At 41.1% G+C, this 18,653-nt stretch overlaps 2 protein-coding genes across 2 annotated transcripts in view; one reads left to right on the top strand and one right to left on the bottom strand.

Annotated features, from left to right (window-relative positions):
* CCNC (cyclin C) overlaps nt 1–8,854 on the top strand; it is a 23,380-nt gene extending 14,526 nt beyond the window's left edge. The window contains exons 8-12 of the mRNA XM_074948151.1: nt 2,108–2,199; nt 3,979–4,046; nt 4,435–4,514; nt 6,321–6,439; nt 7,181–8,854. Coding sequence (XP_074804252.1) covers nt 2,108–2,199; nt 3,979–4,046; nt 4,435–4,514; nt 6,321–6,439; nt 7,181–7,235 — 414 coding nt within the window. The 3' untranslated portion in view covers nt 7,236–8,854. The remainder of the gene's footprint in view (nt 1–2,107; nt 2,200–3,978; nt 4,047–4,434; nt 4,515–6,320; nt 6,440–7,180) is intronic.
* Nucleotides 8,738–18,653, bottom strand: LOC141984782 (thiosulfate sulfurtransferase/rhodanese-like domain-containing protein 3). Its single transcript, XM_074948152.1, has 4 exons — nt 18,515–18,653; nt 14,400–14,570; nt 14,043–14,202; nt 8,738–11,360 (listed from the first exon to the last, which is right to left on the bottom strand). The coding sequence occupies exons 1-4, from the start codon at nt 18,615–18,617 to the stop codon at nt 11,294–11,296; spliced, it is 501 nt and encodes a 166-aa protein (XP_074804253.1). The 5' UTR covers nt 18,618–18,653; the 3' UTR covers nt 8,738–11,293.

The following is an 18,653-nucleotide window of genomic DNA, read 5'->3' as shown; positions in this document are numbered from 1 at the left end:
AAGTTAATTTTTGTAAATATGCAAGAACAAATAGTTATTTTAACAATGTTTGAAGTTACTGCAGCAATGAGATGTCCCAAATTCCCTGTATTTGACTTTCAGTGTTTTTGTAACAGGAGAAATATTTCTTTTCTTGAGAAAGAGGTGTTTTGAATATTGGTGTTCTGTGCTGTGCTTAGGAACAGTCTCTGATCTTGATAATTAATCAGACCGTAATTGCAACTGACTTTATTTACATGCATCCGACAAAGTGGGTATTCACCCACGAAAGCTTATGCTCCAATACGTCTTAGTCTATAAGGTGCCACAGGACTCTTTGCCGCTTTTACACATCCAGACTAACATGGTTACCCCTCTGATACTATTTACAGAAAGTTACTTTTTGTGACAATTAACATTTTCCCCCTGTAACAATGTACATGCAATATTTGATTTCAGCTTTTGTGTGTAGCACATATTCACTGACACAGCCCTCCAGTGTTGCATACCTATAACCAGTGATGAGCTGCCAAAATCTTAACAACCCATTCCCTCCTCCCCCCACGAGGGGGTCATTGCCCACCCCCACCCCCCAGGACTCCTGCCCCATCCAACACCCCGCATTCCTTGATGCCCCTCCCCCCCGGGACCCCTGCCCCATCCACCCCATCCCCTGACTGCCCCCAGAACCGGGCAGGAGGGTCTTGTGGGCCACCGTAGTGGGTGCCCACCCCGCCCCTAAGAGCCAGAGGGACCTGCCGGGGGGCGAGGTGGGGAGTCCTGGTGGTGCTTACCTGGGACAGCTCCCAGGCAGCATCCGGCAGGTCCCTCTGGCTCCTAGGAGCGGAGTAGTGTAGCGGCCGCTCCCCACTAATCACATCAAAAGTGGCTCCTTAGGTGCAGACTCCGTGGGTGCTCCAAGTCTGCAGCACCCATGGGGAAAATTTGGTGAGTGCTCCCCACCCCGTGCCCGGCCCCAGCTAACCTCACCTCCACTCCACCTCTGCCTCCTCCCCTGAACACGCCACCCCGCTCTGCTTCTCCGCGCCCCCAGCCCCCCGGCTTCCCGCAAATCAGCTGTTCGCACGGGAAGCCTGGGAGGGCTGAGAAGCAGGTGGCGGCTTCACGCTCGGGCCCGGGGTGGCAGAGGTGAGCTGGAGCGGGGAGCAGTTCCCCTGCATGCCCCCAGGGTTACCTGCTGCAGCACGGGCGGCCCTCCTCGCGCCCCCCGGCCCCAGCTCACCTCCGCCTCCCTGGGCCTGAGCACGAAGCTGCCGCTTGCTTCTCAGCCCCCCTCCCCTGCCAGCTTCCTGCGTGAACAGCTGATTCGCGGGAAGCCGGGGGGGGGGGCGCGGAGAAGCAGAGCGGGGTGGCGTGTTCAGGGGAGGAGGCAAAGGCGGAGTGGAGGTGAGCTGAGGCCGGGCGCAGGGCGGGGAGCTGCCAGTGGTTGCTCTGCACCCACCAAATTTTCCCCTTGGGTGCTCCAGCCCTGGAGCACCCATGGAGTCGGTGCCTAAGGCGCCACTTTTGGCCAGTTGTTAAATTTAGAAGCCCTTTTAGAACCAATTGTCCCTCACAGAACAACCGGTTCTAAAAGGGCTTCTAAATTTAACAACCGGTTCCAGCGAACCGGCTCCAGCTCACCACTGCCTATAACTAGCTATTGTTGGGAGGCGAGGGGGGTCTTTGTTCTTCCTTGTACACTCCAACCTTAAGAGAGAGTAAGAAAATTCAGAGCTGTTTAGACTTTTAAAACCAGTGTCAGTTATTTGGCAAGCTTCTCATGTATGGTATTATTTAGTGACTATTTTCTGGCAGCGTTCTGAATTTTCAGTTGGGAATTATGGGTTTGTAGGCAAATAAGGTTTCAGTGAGCTGCAGATGTGGCACTTTTCTTTTCCCTTAGAGAGGCAAAGGATGTTGACAGACTGGCAATCAGTCTACATAATGGTATTTTAGAGAGAGAGTGCTTCCCTCATTATCTCAGAATTAGGGTGTCATGATGCTAAAATATATGAAACTGAAAGGGGAGAAAAAGAAGATTGTTAAATCAATGTTTATAATGCAAACTGATGACAGTGTATTTTCTATTAGAATTATAATTTGATTTTTTTAAACTTGTTTCTAGGATTGCTGTTTGATAGTGTATCATCCTTATAGACCTTTGCTCCAATATGTGCAGGATATGGGCCAAGAAGACATGCTGCTACCCCTCGCATGGTAATGAAGACAAAGGTTAATAATACTAGTGCATTCTTTCAGTCGGAAAGCTAATTTGAAAAAATAAACTTCAGAGATGGTCAAGTACAAGTTGGTTTGGCCATGTCTAAACACAAAGTGGCGGCAATTTATTGATGTACGTGTATCTACCCAGGGGTTGACAGTGGTGTAACTATTCTGGTTTCAAACTGATTTTAAAGTTGTGTGTAGACCAGAACTAGTAGCACAGTGCCTGCCCTGCTAAATAATGAACACTGAATAGAGATGCTCTTTCCCTGCTAATGTGAGAGCTTTTTGTTGTACCTTGTCATAGTAGAACATGTCAGAAGTAGTATACAGTTGATCTGTTCTTTTAGATCAGTGATTTTCAAACTTTTTAGGCTGCGTACCCCTTTCCAAATAATGTAGTCTACACCAAGTGCCTCCATCTGAGATAGGCAGAGTCAATGTGGGTGGGTGGGTGGGGGGTCACAGGCAGAAATCTGGAATGGCACTCCATTTAGCAATAGCTTCTAGAGGATTTCAAACTGAGGTGTGCACCCCCCCTACAGAGACATGGAGGAACATTCAGGGGGATGAGTAACGACGCTAGGCGGTTTGGGCCAGCCCTGCGCAGTGGGGTTCGGGGAGGGAGTGCCAGCTCCACCCCCTGACTCACTTCAGCAGGTCACCCACCTCTCGGGGATGGGGGTGTACAACCAAAAATGGTAACTCAAAGGTGGGGCTCAACTCATTGCAACCTCCCTCCCGACAGGCTGGGTGGCCCACTAAGGTGAGTCAGGCATGGAGGTGGTACTCCCTCCTCAAGCCCAGCCATGAGGCGATGGCCCAAGTCGCCTGGTATTGCCGCTCGCCCTCCCCCAGAACTTTTCTCAGTGCCCCTCATTATGGGTATGCTCCCCATAGTTTGATAACTTCTGTACTAAATAAAATGCATTGTCTGCCATTACAGGATTTTTCTCGTATACCCCATGATGAGAGCTTGTGTACCCCTAGAGAGATGCATACCCCAGTGTGAAAACCACTGTTTAGATTAACAAACCTTTCTTTTTAAAATAAAAATAAAACAGGCAATAAAAAATTTAGTCTGTCACTCTGGACTGTCTAGTAGAAGCCAAGAGCTCCTGAATTATAACTTAAACACAGACATGGACTCCCTCCATAGCTTTGAACACGCTACTTACTCTTTTTGCCCTTGTTTCCTCCTCCGTAAAACGAGAATTATAATACGTCACAGGAGAGCTGTGAGGATTGGTTGATGCTGACAATTTTATGATGCATCTTCAAAATATTTTGCAAAGCAACAATTTATTAGGAAGCAAAATATACTTCACATAGAGTGCTTAGAAGCAAACCATTACTATGATCGCCTGGGAATGAATCAAAAGATTCAAGATGAGAAGTGTATGTACATGGATATGTTTCAGAGTAGCAGCCATGTTAGTCTGTATCCGCAAAAAGAAAAGGAGGACTTGTGGCACCTTAGAGACAAACAAATTTATTTGAGCATAAGCTTTTGTGAGCATAAGCTTTCCGACGAAGCGAGCTATAGCTCACGAAAGCTTATGCTCAAGTAAATTTGTTAGTCTCTAAGGTGCCACAAGTCCTCCTTTTCTTTTTACATGGATACAGATATTCATGATTTTCCCCACCTTTATTTCTGACAGTCTTAATGTAAACAAAAATTCCTCCTAACTTTTAAAATAAAAACAGACAGTAACTTCTGAAGTAAAATGAGAATAAAGGTGAACAGAGTGTTTACTACTTTTGTTTGCACAGGAGGATAGTGAATGACACATATAGAACTGATCTTTGTCTACTGTACCCTCCCTTCATGATAGCCCTAGGTAGGTAATAAGTTCAACTATTTCACTGTATCTGAATGGTTTCATCTTTCATAGTGTTCCATGAATGGGCATTTCTTAGCAAATCCACTGTACTAAAGAATGTTGATTTGTTTATCCCCACGATCTCCTTCAATTAGCACTTCAGATGTTATTGATGGTGCAGTCATATGGCTTGAAAATCTTGCAAGAAACCGGAAAGCTTGATTGTGAGCTTAATCCTTGAAAACTATGACTTGGAAGTGTTGTAGAATAGACGGTGGTAAAGGGAGGCAGAAACCCTCAATTATAAAGAAGGAAATAATAGTAGAAAATGTATTCTGAAAATTAATCTTTTAACAAACTAATCTTTGTTCAGTAGACATGTCCCTACACTTATTTTACTTTCCAGCTTGCCTACATGTGGCCTGTGTTGTCCAGCAGAAGGATGCAAGGCAGTGGTTTGCTGAGTTGTCTGTTGATATGGAGAAGGTATTTTTTTTCTTACTTGATACATACTGACTAGAAAGATATGTCATTAATATTATAAATTGATATTTTTCTTGCCTATCATTTAGATGTATGCTCTTGTTAGATGATACACACTGTGCATTGTTAAACGTAGGCAGGAGTTGGATGGGAGACATCTCAAAAAACCCAGATATTTCAGAAAGAGGACTTGGTTATTCAGCGCATAGCACTCTGTCCTCTGAGCCAGTTGTCAAGCACAGAGTGCTTCTGGAGTTGTCGTTTTTCAGATGAAACTTAAAACTGAGCTCTTGTTTAGTTGTGGTCATGAAATAGCCTATGGCATCTTTCACAAAATAAAGGTGTTAGCCCAAGCATTCTGGCCAAACTCCAGTGTGGGCAATTCTGCCTAATTCTTCCTGCAGTAGCAGTTGCTTACTCGCCATTCTTATTTTTAATATAACTGTTCTGTACTTTCCAAAATGTTTTACACACAGCAAATCTTTCTGGATGAAAAGCACTATGACCCCAATTAATTAAAGTATTTAAGCTTATGCTTTAGAGCTTTGCTGAACCAGGCTATATGAATTACACTTTTGGGCTTGACTGCACAGCACAGTTGCAGTGTGTTGTGCATACCAGTGTAAGGTAAAATGAGTTGAACACGACAGGGAGTACAAGGGGAAACTACTCTGTACCAAGGGGTGGTGCTATGTAGCTACCAAGTTACTCCTGCTGCTGAACATATTTGTGTTTGTTTAGACTTCCCAGTTCTGATACGAATAACAGTCTAGGCTTAACAGTTCACATCACCAGACTCCTTAGCCAATTGTGACTGATTTCAGAGATGTATGTTGCTTCCATGGTGCTTAATGCTTTATCTAAACTCAGGGTTGGTTGGTTTGTTTGTTTTACTATCTAACATTTTAAGTCAGTGATTGCCAAAGTGAGAGCCATACATCACATGCAATCCTTGCTTAGTAAAAATACTGCACTAGAAATTCATATTTGTAGAGGTTAGTAGGAAGAGAGGGGAGAGCTAAGATGGCCACAAAGCAAAAATAAGTGGTATGAATAAGAAAATATTACAATAGGTGAAAAAAATCAAAAATTGGTAGACAGTACTTTGGCAAACACAAGAGCAGCTCTGGGAAAGTTATAGTTCATAGGACAAAATACTTGTGCACTGGTCAGCCCCTTCCCTCCTCCAGGGTACCTAAACCAGTGGTTATGAAACCTTGGTCCACGGAGCACCTGTGGTCTGCAGACCACTTGCTGGGTGATCCATGGTGAGCTGGCTGGTTATATGCTACTGCCTATCCTGTTTACCAGCTGCTAAATAGCCTTAAAAGAAGCTAAAAATGCATTCCTAATATTATTTTTCCATGTAACAGGTGGGATGTTTAGTTTTTGATGGGGAGAAAAAAAAGTGGTTTGTGTAATTCTGAATGGGAGGCAAAGTGGCCCAAGAGACACACTCTCTTTGCAGTATCATAGAAATGCAGGGCTGGAAGGGGTCTCGAGACATCAATTCCAGCCCTCTGTGCCTGAGGCAGAACCATGTGAATCTAGACGCCATCCCTGACAAGTGTTATGATGTAATTTACCCTAAGGAAAAGCTTTAGAACCCCTAAGCTAGACCAAGACCCTCTCAGCTATCTGTGGAGATAGTTAAGATTGCTAAATTGTTGAGACTGATGTGAAAGCCACTCTGATATAGAGAAAGCATCATATTTACATTTTGGTTGGTTGATGGCTACACATTTGTATGGGTAGTGATGAACACAGAACCACTATAGTATCTGATCTCAAATATCTCTTTCTAATTAGATTTTGGAAATAATCAGGGTCATTCTAAAACTGTATGAACAGTGGAAGAACTTTGATGAGAGGAAAGAAATGGCTACTATTCTTAGTAAGATGCCTAAACCGAAACCACCTCCAAACAGGTACTATACAGTTTTTACTTTTTTCATACCACTTCATATATTGTACAATGTCTTAAACTAGACACTTCCTCTTAAAACACAAGTGAATATTTCATTAGGGGCATAGTAAATACAGTATGTTTACAGTCCAGATCTTTCCATGATAGACTCACTCCTGTCTACTAGTTTGGGAGCCATGAAGAAGAATTGCTTCTGGTTGATAAGAATAGTTTTAAACATTTTATTGTTAGTTTTTCTGATTAAAGTCATTTAATGGGAACTTCGTTTACATGAGTTCACCATAACTAGGAAGGCCTGACTGCTCAGAACTGCATGTAAAATTTGCTCTTGTAGATACTGTGATTGGGTGTTGTGTAAATTGACAATCTGCACATGCAAATCACCACTAAGGTGCAAATATGTGAGCTTAATTATGGTAACTGCAGAGGTAAACTGGGTGCACAACTGGACTTTTTTTTGCATGTGCAGTTTTGAAAATCAGGTCCTTCAAGTGCTGGCTGTTTTGCATGCTTTCTAGTGGAATTAATTTATTTAGACCTAGTTATCAAAACAGTGGGGTTTTGATTGCATAGAGTTAGGAGAGGCAAAAAAAATGCTTTGAATTTTGTGTCTAAAGATTCTCTATTTCAAGAGGTTTTTAGTACTGTCTTCTATTGCACAATAGTTCTTCCTTTCTTAAAAGCTAGCAATGTAACTAATATACATTTTGTATCTGAAATATGTATTTCTCCCTCTAAACAGTGAAGGAGAACAGGGTCCAAATGGAAGTCAGAACTCCAGCTATAACCAGTCTTAAGACATTCCAAAGAACTTTATTATGGACCACTTTGGATCAAGACATACTGGGATCTTAATTGTGTTCATGAAATGGACAGAAGGTTTTAATAACGTCTTTGACAAAGAACTTGAAGAATAAATGGCTTGTTTCTATCAAGCGTGTTGAAAGCTTTTTCTTTAAAATTGCATGAACCCCTTTAACACTGGAACTACTGTATTAGCAAGATTTCTCAATGTAAGGAATTCAGAAGTTTTGAACAGAGCTTCAAAAGATTCACACATCCACTTCAGTATTAATAGTTTTGTTTGCTTTCAGAAAAATGTAGGTTGCCATTAAAGTGAAGATTATTTTTTAAACTGCAGTAATGAAGCCTGTCGAGTGTAACCATATTAATGGCCCTGTGTCGTCTTCATTTTGTTTATTACTGAAGGAGGATGGTGTATAAATCTTGTCATTTACCTAGTTTGTTTTATAGCTAAGGAATATTATAAAAAAAACCCAACCTAATCTTTCAGCAACAAAGGCTGCAAAAACCTGTAAAAAATGTTGCGAGTTTCAATGAAACCAGTGCAGGAAAGAAATTAAGTTCCTCTTCTGGACTAAAAGGATACTGTTTTACTCAGTACATGGAGCTCGGATATTTTTCCACAAAACCTAGTAGCCCAGCTTACCAGAAAAGTGCAATATGTATAGTGGACATTTGAGGGGAAAAAAAAAACTTTTCACCATTTCAAATATTAAAGTTTAAATTATTTGCAAGTACTATACTGTGCAATCAAATGCTTTAGAAGCACGTAATCATATTTGGATAATATTGCTATCTTTTTATTGTGGATTTTTTTGGTACAAAAAGGTATACACTGTTAGTCTGCCTTCATGTTATGAATGAGATTCTGTAGAAGTTTACTGAAAGGAGTAAGCTTCATCCTGGCTGTTTTAAAATGTGACTAAGAGTAGCTCTTGAGAATTACTGCAATGGGATTCTTTTGTTACCTACTTGCTGGACAAAATGAGTTTCCTTCAAACCATGGGCTGTACCCTACATGCCTGAGTCATGCAGAACTCCCACTCAAGTCAAGATTTGGCCCTAAAGATTTTAATGTTTTGTCCCCCTTGCCCAACAGCTTGTGTACTATTTAATTCTCAACTGAAAATGCTGATTTGCCCACAAATAAAAGTTGAATGAGAAAAACTGAAGTCTAATAGCTTTTTGTCCAATCTTAATTTTTTCCCAAAGCATAGTAACACATTACACAGGTCTAAAGTATAGACAATAAGTGCTTGAAAAACCTGGTCCGATGGACCTTGTTAATTCTAAAACTTGACCATTTAAAAACCACCTTACTTTTTTGTAATCCTCTACTGGACTCCTCATTCAAAGATGCAACCCAAAGGCGGTTTTGTATGCAGTCAATGAGGCTACTTGCACTTATTCAAGTTTTTTTTTATAAAACATTTAATGCAAATTATTAACACTTTATACTGAGAAGACAGGCATTTTAGCCTTATTACATTACTTTTGTTGGTAAAGACACTTGGTCCTTCTACTCTTGAAAATTGACTTGTTGGTTTTGACCCTTGAAACTTATACAGTATTGTTTGTAATGAGGACATGAGTAGGAATAAATTAATGCAAACTGACAATGATTGTGTGTAGTTCTTAACACTGATTGATTATTCCTGAACTAAAGCTTTACTGAGGTAGTATTCCTCAGTAGTAGCTGTGTTAATAAGTATTTTACATAAACTACAGTTTTAATACAATGTTTTAGACTAGAAAGTTAACCATTTGTTTTCAAAACTTCTTGCTTCTGCATGTAAATGTTTTCATGATTACAGTGGTGAAAGTATTTTTTCCATATAGTTCTAAAGAGTTCACTAATTGCATTAGACAAGTATCACTTCTCTGCTAATCCTCAGAGCTAAAATGCCATTACACTATTACCACAGATACAAGAAAATGGTGACCAGAAAATCCCTACCTGAACGTGGGGGCAAGGGGGATAGGAGGAGAAACAGTATAACAGGTTATAGATGTAAAATAGCTCTGACTGTTAAGATATGGTAGACTGACCTCAAAAAGAAACTGTATCCACCCCCCCAATAAAGTAAACAGCATAAATTGAAAGCCTTCCTAAAGTGAAATAGACTAGCTGGTTTCTGGTACCCTTTAGTAGGATGTCTACACCCTTTAGATTTTTTTTTGAAATACTTATCCCCACTTATTTGTACAAACATTTAAGATACACATGACACCAACTGTCCCTCTAAGGCAAATCTACATTAACACCCTTAATAAAAGTCTGCAAGAGAGAACTTTAAAGTGTGCCCTTATCACCAACAAATAAAGGTTCTGTCAAAACAACTTAGGTAGAGAGGAGGAAGTTGGAAAGTGCCCTTCCAAAAGCACCCTCTTCCTTTAAAAGGGGGCGGGGGATGGCTAGCTTAGTGCTTCTGTAAGTCGCACCTTTGGGGACTGAACATAAAGAGGTGGTCTGTCAGGTCATCAAGTAGTATGCCAAAGAAGGCTAAGTCAAAATTCCAATTCCAGAGGAAAACTATTTGTACAGATTAGGGGACATGTGTAGTTCACTTATCATATAAAGCACTGCTAACTCATGTTCCAAGAACTTGCAAATGGACTTAAGCAGCGATTCTCAACATTTCCCCACACAGTAACCTCTCTATTCCTATTTAGCAAGAATCTATCCTGGTAATTCTCCCATTCCTCATTTAGCAATATAAACAACTGTGTACCCTACACTGAACCCACTGCTCAATAGTTGTTGCCCCATTAGAGATCATTACAGTTGTCTAGTCATGCACAAGTAACCAGTAAGACCCATATCTAAAAGAAAAAAAAGAAAAATCTACATTTCTTCTCCTATGCAGGTGGAAAGTTACAGGGCAAAGCTGCTCATTGAGTAGCCTGTGATCTAACCTGCAACAAATTTTAAGTCTAAGCACAACAGAACTTCAGTTTTATAAGCTATAAGTTATGCAAATCATTTTTCCTGATGGGGAATGTGTTACATAATGAAAATGTCAAAGCAGCAATTAGACATCCCTTCATATTCTGATTCCTTCAATGCATTGGAAGTCACTTTGCCAGAGCATGAAGGACAAAATGATGCAGTGCATCACACTATAGCTTATGCACCATACTGACTATACCTTCATAATGTTCAATTTTATGAACTCAATGCCCAGTTTATAAACTGGGGATTCGACTGTAATACAATAGCAAGTATACTTATATAAGTAGAGTTGCTAATAATTGTTGATCTGTATTTCTCACTGTAGAGCTAGTCAGTGCCTAATTTCCTTGGGCTCTGAAGAATCCAAACCTAAATCAATCACATCTATACTATCAGGTCATATGCCTAAATTCTTATTTCACATTAGGCTCATAAGGAAAGTATATGAATTGTCTGTAGTTTTCTAGCCAAAACTCTATATTTACTTGTAAATGTTACTAAACCTTCTTGAAGTACCCTTACATAGCTCCTGTAGCCAGACTCATTACATTTTGCAGTCAAATTTGAGAGTGTCACCTCTTGTGTTTGCAGGATCTGTTCCTCCCTTCCTATTTGCCCTCCTGACAAGACAGGTTAAGAACAGCTACTATATGCAGATTAGTACCAAGTATCATTCTAACCCAATTAAAATAACTGGGTCAAGAGGACTATAACACAAAATTTATAAAGTCTGTTCATCACCATAAATTTAACCATGATCCCCTGTTGTACACATTACTATGAAGTATATCATTAGTACAGTATGTTCAGTTTTTACTTTGGAGTCCTTAGCTTTAAATTTTTTTCATGGAGTAGTTCCATAGTAATTTTAACATATGACCAAAGGAGAATGAAATTGCTACTTGTGTAATCTTTAACTCTCAAATCACATTTTAAATTCAGAATAACCAACTACTTTTAACAGTGTTTATTAAGTTTACATATATAAACAAACATTCCCCTTCACCCCACATTCTCAATCTTATTTCACACAAGGCTAGTAATATCTTGTATTAATATCAGGACACTATAACAAGGCTTATATTCCAAAATTCATCTTCATTGTTTTGTCTCTGGTGGTTCATATTTTGCCCACTCCTCCAAGCCACCAGCATAGTGCTGAACTCTGAAAGTACACAGAAGATTGTCAGTGTTATGGAGATGTTATTGCTGGTAATCTTGTGCAAAAAGAATAAAGCCTAGTTGCTTTAAAAAAAAAAAAGTATTCTCTAGTTTCTCTGAGAAACACTGTACAATAGTGGTAGTGTTCATTGTTGCAAAACAGTCTAATTGCTCCTAGTTTCACAGAGCAAAAATGCAAATATTTTGCAGTAGTCTTTATGGTTGACTTTCACTTAGTGATCCTATTTCAATTAGAGAAAATGAACAACATGGGGGATTAATGTCAAGCAAGTGGTGGCATATGGTCAATGCATATTGCATTCAGAAAAAAAAAAAAGCACAGGCCATGTTTAAATAAGTTTGATCAAGTAGTTGTGTAATAGGAGTAGATTCACTTTACTTTGGGAGATTTAAGTGGTATCAATTTAGTCCTTATCAGCTTAGTCCAAGCCTCACTCTGAGACTAGATTCAGATCTATACATTCTAAGGAGAAGTTTATAAACATCTTGAATGCATTGGTAGAGTGCTAACATTTCAAACCATTACAGTGAAGATGATTTTGGCCTCACATTTGCACTAGTTTAAGAAAGTTGGAGTTTTTGTTTTAAATCCACCACTCATGTTTTCCATGCATACTTGTTTGATGGGTTCCTAGTTCTTCATTAGCTAACCTGTTATGTTTGCGATATGGATTTCAGATTGTTAAGGAGACTCCCTATATTAATGGAGGTGAGGGAGAGAAGGTTCAATATCTGACTGGTCCCCGACACCTTCCCAGATTCTATACTACCTAGAAGATACCATAAAGGGGCAGGTGGGTGGGTAGTGGAGCATTTAGGGCCAGAATGACAGTTTAAAAAGAACTGTGCGCTGACATTAACTGGAGGAGGTTTTTCCAATCTACAAAGTAACCAAACTTAAGAAGGAAAAAACAAAAAAGAGCCTTTTCTATGAAGCAGTATGAAAAACAGATAGTGAAGTTTCAACATGTTAAAAACAAACCAAACAAAAAACCCCAACAACAAAAACACAGCCCACACACAAAACAAATGTGGGGTCATAGATGGTTTAGTCTGGTTCTACTCAGAAGAGTAGAGTAGAAGATTGGAATTATGGCGTTCCATTTTGGTATGAACTATTTCCACTTCAATATTTGCTCAGTTTACAAGAGCAAAGACTGCCAGCAGTCCAAACTCCGCCTGCGGCCTGAAAGTCAGACTGATGGTTAGATAAGAGGAACCTGAGTAATAAGAATTCTGCAGCTAAGTGCTGCTTTCATCTTACACCTGTGCAATCATGTTATGCCCTTAATTACCATATACCTGAGCAATCTAGCAAAGGATTATATAATTGAGGGCATGATTTGATGACAATAGGGTTGCACAGATGGCACTGCAATTGAAAGTCAGCCAACAGTTTTTTTTGACATGCAACAAGAGAATTCAGTTCAGCCTCCCAGAGCTGTTCTAGTTTTGCAGAGCTGACAGCAGTGGGAAAAGTCTTGTTATTGATTGACCAGAGATGTCTCAAATTACATTCTGGGAGCAGAGCTACAAAGTACCATCTTTATTTAAAACAAAACACACACAAAAAAAAACCAAAAAAAACCCACAAACCACCAACAGTTTAGGTACTCGTTATTCTATTTGTTTTCACATCTTCACCTGTACTCTTAAGATAATGGCCATACTAGGTCAAACCTGTGGTCCATCTAGCCCAATATCTGGTCTCTGATAGTGGCTAATACCAAATACTTCTGGCAGTAGGAGGGGTAGGGAACACCTTGAGTATGGTGTTGCAATCCCACTATTTTTCACTGCAGTGAAAAACTGATTAAAAGAATTCATTTAGCTTCCCTGCAACAGCTTTGTCTTTCTTGAGTGCTCCTTTAGGCCCTTGATAATCCTTTGGCACATCCTGCTTCTGATGTACTTAATTTTTCTTGCTGTTAGTTTTTGTTTTTTGCAAGTTGATCTTCCAGTTTTCTTGGCCTGTCTAATTATACTTTTACACTTGATTTGCCAAAGTTTATGCTGACTTCCAATTTTTAGAAAATGACTTTTTGCCTGTAATTGCCTTTTACACTGCTGTTTAGCTTATGTTTGTTCTTGATTTGGGGTATACATTTAGTTTGAGCCTATATTATGGGGTTTTTAAATTAGTCTCCCTACAGTTTTCAGACACTTCACCCTTGTGACTGTTCCTTGTCATTTCTGTTTAACTAGCTTCCTCATTTTTGTGCAGTTCCCCCTTTTGAAGTTAAATGCTACTGTGGTGGGTGTCTTTGGCATTTGCCCCCCCTACAAGCGTAAGTTTAATTACATTATGCTCGCGATTACCAAACTGTTCAGCTATATTTCCCTCCTGGACCAGAGCCTGTGCTCCACTTGGGACTAAATAAAAGATTGCCTCTTCCATTGTGGATGCCAGGACAAGCTGCTCCAAGAAGCAATCATTTATAGCTTCTAGACGTTTTATGAGCATCCTTTCCTGAGGTGATATGTACCCAGTCAATATGAAGAAGATTGAAAAAAGCAATAATAATGGGGGATTTCATCTGTCTTTGCAGCCTCTCTAATCTCCCTGAGCCCACCAAGGAAGCAGTCTACTTTGCAGGCAGCAACTTTTCCCATTAATCCTGTTCTCCATACAGGAGCTTACCCAGCCAGCACCTCAATTGCTTACCTGCTGAAGCCCAAAGACATAGCAATATCCAATGCCTTCTTGCTTCGCACTCCTGCCATGCAGGAAAAGACTAGATGGTCAGATTTAGCAGGCATATCTTGATTGTACCGTTCTTTAAAGTCTTTTGGGTTCATCTGTAGAGCTTCCACAACCTCACCTACTGCAAGAATAGATGCAAAGTCTTTTATGTGAAATTCATGAAGGAGTTTTGTTGGTGAAGATTTATACTAGTTAGTTTCCCAGAAGAGTCTGACAAAAACAAGTTGTAATATGTATGACAAGTCACCAGGGTTTGCTTGCAAGTTTAGGCTTAAAGGTTTCTGATCTTGTTGCTATTCAGTGATATGTATGACTTACATGGTATGTTGATGGATCCAGGAATTTTTCCAAACTGTCCAATTTCCCACTTCTCTCGAACATCAATAAGAGTCGTTTGGGATTTTAGCAAGCCTTTGAGTTCTTTATAGGAAAGACTACAATCAGCAGCAGTGTCAAGATTACGAAAGATCACATTAACAGTTCTCAGACCTAGGAAAAGAAAAAGGACTGTCATTCCACAAGAAGCAGGAAAAATCATAAAGAAATCTTGGAAAAGGTGGTTACCAGTAATCATGCTAATAAATAATAATAATATTAAGATGCGCCAATCTGGGGGAATTTACCACTGAAAATTCACTAAGGCCTGGTCTACACTATGGGGTTAGGTTGAATTTAGCCATGTTAGATTGATTTAAAAAAAAAAAAAAAAAAAAAAAAGACTGTGTCCACACAACCAACCCCATTCTGTCAACCTAAAGGGCTCTTAAAATGGACTTCTGTACTCCTCCCCAACAAGGGCAGTAGCACTAAAAATCAACCTTCCTGGGTTGAATTTGGGGTAGTGTGGACACAAATCAATGGTATTGGCCTCCAGGAGCTTTCCCCGAGTGCTCCATTGTGACCACTCTGGACAGCACTTTGAACTCCGATGCACTAGCCAGGTATACAGGAAAAGCCCCAGGAACTTTTGAATTTCATTTCCTGTTTGGTCAGCATGGCAAACTTAGCAGCACAGGTGACCATGCAGTTCCCCAGAATCATAGAGCATAGAATGTTTCTACGCTCCCCCTATCATCTCCATCCCTGAGGTTATTGCAGATTAGAAGGCGGGGGGGGGGGGGAGGGGAAAGAAGAATGCATGGTTTCAAAACAATAGTTACTTTATTTTGAAGTGGGGAGGGTGGTTGGCTTACAGGGAATTAAAATCAACAAAGGGGGCGGGTTTGCATTAAGGAGAAACACACAACTGTCACACTGACGCCTGGCCAGTCATGAAACTGGTTTTCAAAGCCTCTCTGATGCGCAGTGCACCTTGCTGTGCTCTTCTAATTGCCCTGGTGTCTGGCTGCTCAAAATCAGATGCCAGGTGATTTGCCTCAACCTCCCACCCCGCCATAAACGTTTCCCCCTTACTCACAGATATGGAGCAAACAGCAATAACAATGGGAATATTGGTTGCGCTGAGGTCTGACCTAGTCAGCAAACAGCGCCAGCAAGCTTTTAAATGTCCAAAGGCACATTCTACCAACATACAAATTTCCTACTTTCTGCACTTGCTCAGCCTATAGTTGAACTGCTCCTCACTACTGTCCAGTTTTCATGAGCCATGGGAGCAAGGGGTAGGTGCGACCGTGCAGTGCTGCCGGCTGGGAGAGCAGCCTGAGGCAGAAGCCTCCAGCTTGCATTATATTCCAGGCAGGGCTGAATCTCCATGAGACGAAACTTAAAGAAAATGACCTGAAATCTCTGTCTCCCATTCAGTGCTCTAAGAGGAGAATAGCCATATCTGTCCAGGTGCCCCGATTGACCTCACCGAGGTCTGCCAGGAGACGTACGACACCTATCAGTCCTACTGCACCATCTGCCGTGAAAGCAAGGAGCTGCTGCTGTGTAGCAATGCAGTACCGCATCTGCCACCGGCACCCAGGAGACGTACAGTGATGGTGAGCTGAGCGGGCTCCATGCTTGCCGTGGTATAGCATCTGCATGGGTAACCCAGGAAAAAAGGAGCGAAACGATTGTCTGCCGTTGCTTTCATGGAGGGAGGGGGATCTGATGACATGTACCCAAAACCACCCGCAACAATGTTTTTGTTCCATCAGGCATTGGGAACTTAACCCAGAATTCCAATGGGCAGCGGAGACTGCAGAAACTGTGGGATAGCTACACACAGTGCACCGCTCTGTAAGTTAATGTTAGCCACGGTAGCGAGGACACACTCCGCCGACTTAACGCACTTAGTGTGGACATACGCAAGCGACTGTATAAAACTGGTTTCTAAAAATCAACTTCTATAAAATTGACTTAATTTCATAGTGTAGACATACCCTATATGGCAAGTTTACAGATGTTAATGTGAGCCGGAGTTATTCCACTATCTGTCACCATGGTTATCCTAGTGCCTCCCAAAATTAGAAATAAAGTATATACACGTTTCTCTCTTTCTAAGAGTCAGGAAGGACTGGGCTGTTTATTCTGTGTGAGGTTCTAAAGTGGATTTTAAAAAGGTATTGTGACATGGCTCAATCAAAGAAGTGGGATTTGCTTCCTATCTTTGATCTATACTGACAATGAAATTGTTTCTTTTTGAAACTTGAGAATTATGAGGGAAACCCTACTATCAGCACAGGTGCAGGCCTTAATCACAAAAATGCAGGCTGTATTTTCTACTAGTATTTATGTTAAGGATTGTGCTTGTCCCTCAGGTTCATTTGCATTTTAATAAAACTCTTAAGCACTATAAAATGGATATTTATTTACAATCCTTGGTTTCCTACTGGCTGGTCATAGACTCTTTCCACTTACATACAATCATTTTTATTGCTACCATCAGGTTAATAAAAATAGAAATTTTTAAAAAAAGTGATTTATGATGTATAAGAAAGAGGCCTAAAAAGATACTTATTTTGGTTGTGTGTTTGTTAATTTCAGATTTGTTCCTCCAGTTATTAGCACTCCCAGTAAATATGTGATCATACCTTCAAGATGTCCTCCAGCAAAAACAAAACACTTTGTACAAAGGACTGATACTTAGACTCAAATTTTTAAAGTATTTTGGCGTTGCTGTGCTCAGCATTCCAACACCTAACTGATTTAGGAGCCTGTGTCATTTCAAAGGCAGTTTAATCACTTCGGAGCCAAAATCCTATTGACAGTCAATTGGACTGAGTTCAGCAACACTTAAACACCTTTAAAAACCTGGGCCATAGTCATTTTAAATTAGAAGCATTCACATAAAATTTAACAGTGATTAAGAGTCACTTTCCTTTTCAATTGCTAAAATTCTCTTGACTTTCCAGATACCACTTGTCTGCTTGTACAATCATCCTAGAACCAGGATAGTCAATTATTTTTTGTCAAGGTCCAGACTCCAGAGAGAGAGAGAGAGAGAGAGAGAGGAGGAGAAAAAAACACCACACGACCCAACAATAAAGTAATAAAAAGATGTCAGGTTTCAGAGTAGCAGCCATGTTAGTCTGTATCCGCAAAAAGAACAAGAGTACCTGTGGCAATTTAAAAGCTTATGCTCAAATAAGTTAGTCTCTAAGGTGCCACAAGTACTCCTGTTTTTTTAAAAAGATTTCAGAGTCCATTCAAAAGCATCTGATGGTCTGGATTTGGCCCATGGTCTGCCTATTGATTACCTCTGTCTTAGAGTCTTCAGGCCTTGTGTGCCTGATTATAGAAGGCCCACGCATTTCTTAGACTTCTGTAATCACTAACGAAGAAGGGAATGTCTATAACTCTGCACAAACATTACAGTTGTTCTTTCAAAAGTTTACAACTGAACATTGACTTAATACTTCTTTGGAATTTAAATATGCAGAATAAAAATGTTGCTTTTAACAATCATTGTTTAAAGTGAAACAAGCACAAAAACAGTTTCCTTACCTTGTCAAAAAAAAATTTTTTTTTGGTTTAAGTTTACATTTAACATATTTGTCTTTTTTTGTCTCTGCTGCCTGATCACATACTTCCGGTTCCAAAAGAGGTTGATCAGTCAGCTCATAATTTCTACCGTATCACCACACCCACCATGGCTCTCTAATATCGTGGGACCTAGGGCTACGACTACAGTGCAAACAAAATCTAGGCGAGCGTAATACCAGAGTCAAGGGCAGGGCAGCAGCTTCAGCGGATGCTATTGAGTAACCTCACTTCGCAGGAGCCTGCTCAGTCCCAGCCGTGCAATACTTTTTTAACATTACACCGCAGCTGCCAGACACACGCGCCCCCCAGCCCTGCCACTTTCACGTGCAGCAGTGCTCCAAGCCTTGCGCCTGTCCCTTGCGCGCTAAGAACGGAGCTTCGCCTCCCCCACACGGTGGCCGCGGCCCCCTGCCGACGCTCCCCTAAAAGGGGCTCGGAACATTCTCCGGCCTAAGCCCGGCACTCTGCCCAGCGGGACAGCCGGCTGCACGGCGCCTACTCACCGGGCTGCAGCGGGCGGGGGCCGCTGCTGCTCCAGCCCCCGGCCGCCCGCGGGACACCAAGCAGAACCCGGGCTGCGCAGCTCAGCCCGCGGCAGCCCCACATGACCGGACCCCAAAGCAGCGGCGCCTGCGTGCGTCT

The sequence above is a fragment of the Natator depressus genome, chromosome 3 (genome assembly GCF_965152275.1).
Source record: "Natator depressus isolate rNatDep1 chromosome 3, rNatDep2.hap1, whole genome shotgun sequence".
Classification (NCBI taxonomy): domain Eukaryota; kingdom Metazoa; phylum Chordata; order Testudines; family Cheloniidae; genus Natator; species Natator depressus.
Note: the sequence above shows the minus strand (reverse complement) of the source record. Positions and strands in the feature narration are given on the sequence as shown.